The 3,169-nt window shown below is 36.1% G+C and overlaps 1 protein-coding gene across 1 annotated transcript; it reads left to right on the forward strand.

Moving 5' to 3' along the window:
• Positions 1-1,112: 1,112 nt before the first annotated feature.
• LOC146899068 (uncharacterized) lies at positions 1,113-2,840 on the forward strand. The gene is made up of 4 exons (XM_085737436.1): positions 1,113-1,212; positions 1,322-1,398; positions 1,542-1,644; positions 2,079-2,840. Exons 3-4 carry the CDS (start codon positions 1,549-1,551, stop codon positions 2,691-2,693), a joined length of 711 nt encoding a protein of 236 aa, XP_085593562.1. The 5' UTR covers positions 1,113-1,212; positions 1,322-1,398; positions 1,542-1,548; the 3' UTR covers positions 2,694-2,840.
• Positions 2,841-3,169: the final 329 nt, after the last annotated feature.

The raw sequence follows: 3,169 nt of genomic DNA on the forward strand, positions 1-3,169 counted from the left end.
ACCCGCATTTTCTTGATCCTGTAGTTTCATGCTTCTCTTTTTTCTTGGGTGCTTTTTACTCACCACTCCTTTTACAATCCAACTGTAACATTGGATTCGTTAAACTGGACTTTAACAACAATAAACCATTCCCTATTCACTTGTCGACGTACCCAACTAATCATGTGATCTCTGACTTTCCATGTCTCTTAGGACACACCAGAATCAACTTCATCAATATTTGGTTTTGCATCAACTGAAACATCAACCTTAGGCGGTTTCAACTCCACGGAAGAATCGACATCAAATGGTTTTGACTCCACATAATTATCAACCAGTTTTTCAGTTATAACTATCGATAAACTACATAAAATTGTCGAAAGCATATATTAATAGTTAATTCGATAATTAAATGGAACAAGCTGGCAACAAAAGCGCAAAAAAAAATAAAAATACTAAGCTCCCACGACAGTTAAGTGTCGTTGGGGTTACAACGGCAGTCAACTGCCGCTGGCACCATCAATGGTTAACTATCATTACGACGTTGTCGTATCAATTGCAAAAAATATGGCAGAAAAATTCAACAATGTAAACGGGTTAAAAGGTGCTTTACCTGTTTTTTGTCGTCAAATGAGCATAGAAACCTTCTTGTAATCTTCCTTGAATAATTTGAGACAAAGGCTTTAAAAAAAAATGTTGTACTTTTGAGATTTTTTGAGATTTTTGATTGAAGAGGGCCAAAGCATGGGCAAAAGTTATGGTGCATAAGTCATAACTTATGCACCATGCATAAGTTAATCACAACCATCAGATAATTGGACACGTGTAATGATCTTGTGGTTCTCAACTCATACCCCACAATTCCTATTCCGCGTTGCTGCAAAGCATTCTTCACCCTTCTCTCTCTGTCTTTGCGATTTCTGCTACATCAACTTTTCTTCTTCCAAGGTAAATTCAAATCTCAGATCCAATTTCTTCATGCAAATCGAATCTTTCCATTCGTTCGATCTGTTTAGATCCTTCTGTTTTTCATCGTTCAGTTAATTTTCGTCTTTTTATCGATTTTTTCATTTGATCTTGTAATTTTATTCTGTGCGATCCGATCAACAGTGAAAATCGATTTTGCATGTTACTTTCTTTAATATTTTGACTCATTTCCGTAACTCCGACGTCGTTTTCCGGTTGATTCACGGCGGGATTGCGCCTACTCCAAGGAAGCAGCTCGCCACCAAGGTAACCACCGTTCACCGCTGTAACTGATTTGTTTTTCGTTTTCTCGATAATAGGTTTCGTTTTCTTCGATTTGAATTTTTCGATTGATTTCATCGCTTTTTTTGTTCAGGCTGCTAGGAAATCTGCTCCTACTACTGGAGGAGCCAAAAAACCTCACCGTTACCGTCCTGGAACCGTCGCACTTCGGTAATTTCGTTTTCCCCTAATTTTTTAGGTTTTCAGAGTTTTGAATTTGAATTTCGGATTCATAATTTTTAGGAATTTTGAATTTGCGGTTTATGATTTTTAGGTTTTCGTTGTTGTTAATTTTCGATTGATGTTATTTACAGTGAGAAAATGGGAAGAATCTTTGTGGTGGAGCTGGAGGGCAGGTCCTATAGATGCAAATTCTGCAGAACTCATTTGGCTCTTGCAGATGATCTCATTTCTCGGGTATGCACCCTTTACTTTTTAAACTATCACGAATGCCTTTTTATTTTCTTGAATAAATTGTTGTTGAAGCACCTGTTTGTGAAACATTCTTGAATAATGAAGCATTAGAAATAGTTAATTATGACATAGTAGTTGAGAGAATAGTAAATTCTTAATTATCTAAGGATATGTTTTAGTAAGCATATTGTTAATCTCACAACCACCCTGTGATCTGTAGTAGTGGTTTCATTTCTTTTCCATACTAGGGCCTTCGATTGATGTTATTTACAGTGAGATCCGTAATAGCTGGAACAAAAAGCAGATTTATGTGTATCTTTCTTGTCTTCCAATTTTGTTGATCCAACTTAGGCAGATGAATAAGAATATGAGTTGTCCAAATGCTATCACTTCTATGTTTCATAACCGTTCGTAAAGACTTCTATGTTTCTTATCAGATGAATAAGAAAGCCGGGTACAAATATGAAGTAAGTGAGGAGGGAAATCACATTTTTGGCAAAGTGACTCATTTTGGGTTGATTTCAACTTTCCCTTTATATAAATTGATGTTTAATTGCTTCTCTAGAGCTGAATCATGTGATTGGGAATGTTGGAATACCTTCTACAATCTTGAGGACAAGCTTGGTCTTCATGCGGTAGATAGTGATAAAATGTGCTCTCTGATTAATTTGTATGGAAGGGTCTTGTATGTTTCCTATTATGGTTTTTGGCTTCATTTCAGTATAGTCACTATAAATTGTTGCACGTTAGCTCAACCTTTCCATCTTGCAAGTTCTATGATCCAAACTCTACTGCAGAAGGATATATTGTTTGGTTCAGAAGCTTCAAATGAGCACTCTCAAAGGAAGCATGTCATGGGTCTACAATTAGCTACAAATGAACTCTGTCTTGAGCTCATTTTTCGTGCCACTGTTGGAACTTTTGTGTTTTCATATGATCCATTTGCTATTGTCACTGATAGTTCTTGTGGTGTTTACCCATATTACAAGTGTGTGTTATTACAATCCTGGAGGCATATGCTTCCCACATCATGCTTCCAATTTTGGGAATGATTTTATTGTTGTTGGTAGTTTTGAATTTGGTATTTGGCTTAAGAGTGATAGCTTTAAAGACAATAACGTGCTAGAGAAAATACCAAATTGGAGGGAAGGAACTTATGAGTATGGCCAAACATTCATTGACTCTGTGTATAACTTTGAATTGGTTAAGGCTAAATATTCTGTAAGTGTGTAATTGTTGCAAATGATAAGGTTCCAATTAGCATGAACTCAACTGTTGACATCGAGGAGAATGGGATTTGTACATCCACTCAAGGTGTTGTGGCAGCATCAAATTCATGAATTAAGTACCAGAAGAGTACTGAGCTTTTGATCCGCAAGCTTCCATTTCAGCGTCTTGTCCGTGAAATTGCTCAAGATTTCAAGGTAAATATTGTTAATTAGTTTCATAATCGAGTTTGTGTGAAATCTTTTTCCTCTTTGGTTTATTTAATTTGTAATTTTTGTTTTTGATATTGTTGTTATAGACG

This window comes from Medicago sativa, chromosome 8 (genome assembly GCF_051527215.1).
Source record: "Medicago sativa cultivar Bolivia chromosome 8, Bolivia_mono, whole genome shotgun sequence".
Taxonomy (NCBI): Eukaryota; Viridiplantae; Streptophyta; class Magnoliopsida; order Fabales; family Fabaceae; genus Medicago; species Medicago sativa.

Excerpts from the sequence above, each read along its gene's own strand:
- LOC146899068 (XM_085737436.1), top strand. The coding sequence starts at position 1,549 with ATGGGAAGAATCTTTGTGGTGGAGCTGGAGGGCAGGTCCTATAGATGC. Across the intron at positions 1,645-2,078 it reads CAGATGATCTCATTTCTCGG|ATGAATAAGAAAGCCGGGTA; the intron begins GTATGCACCCTT and ends GTTTCTTATCAG.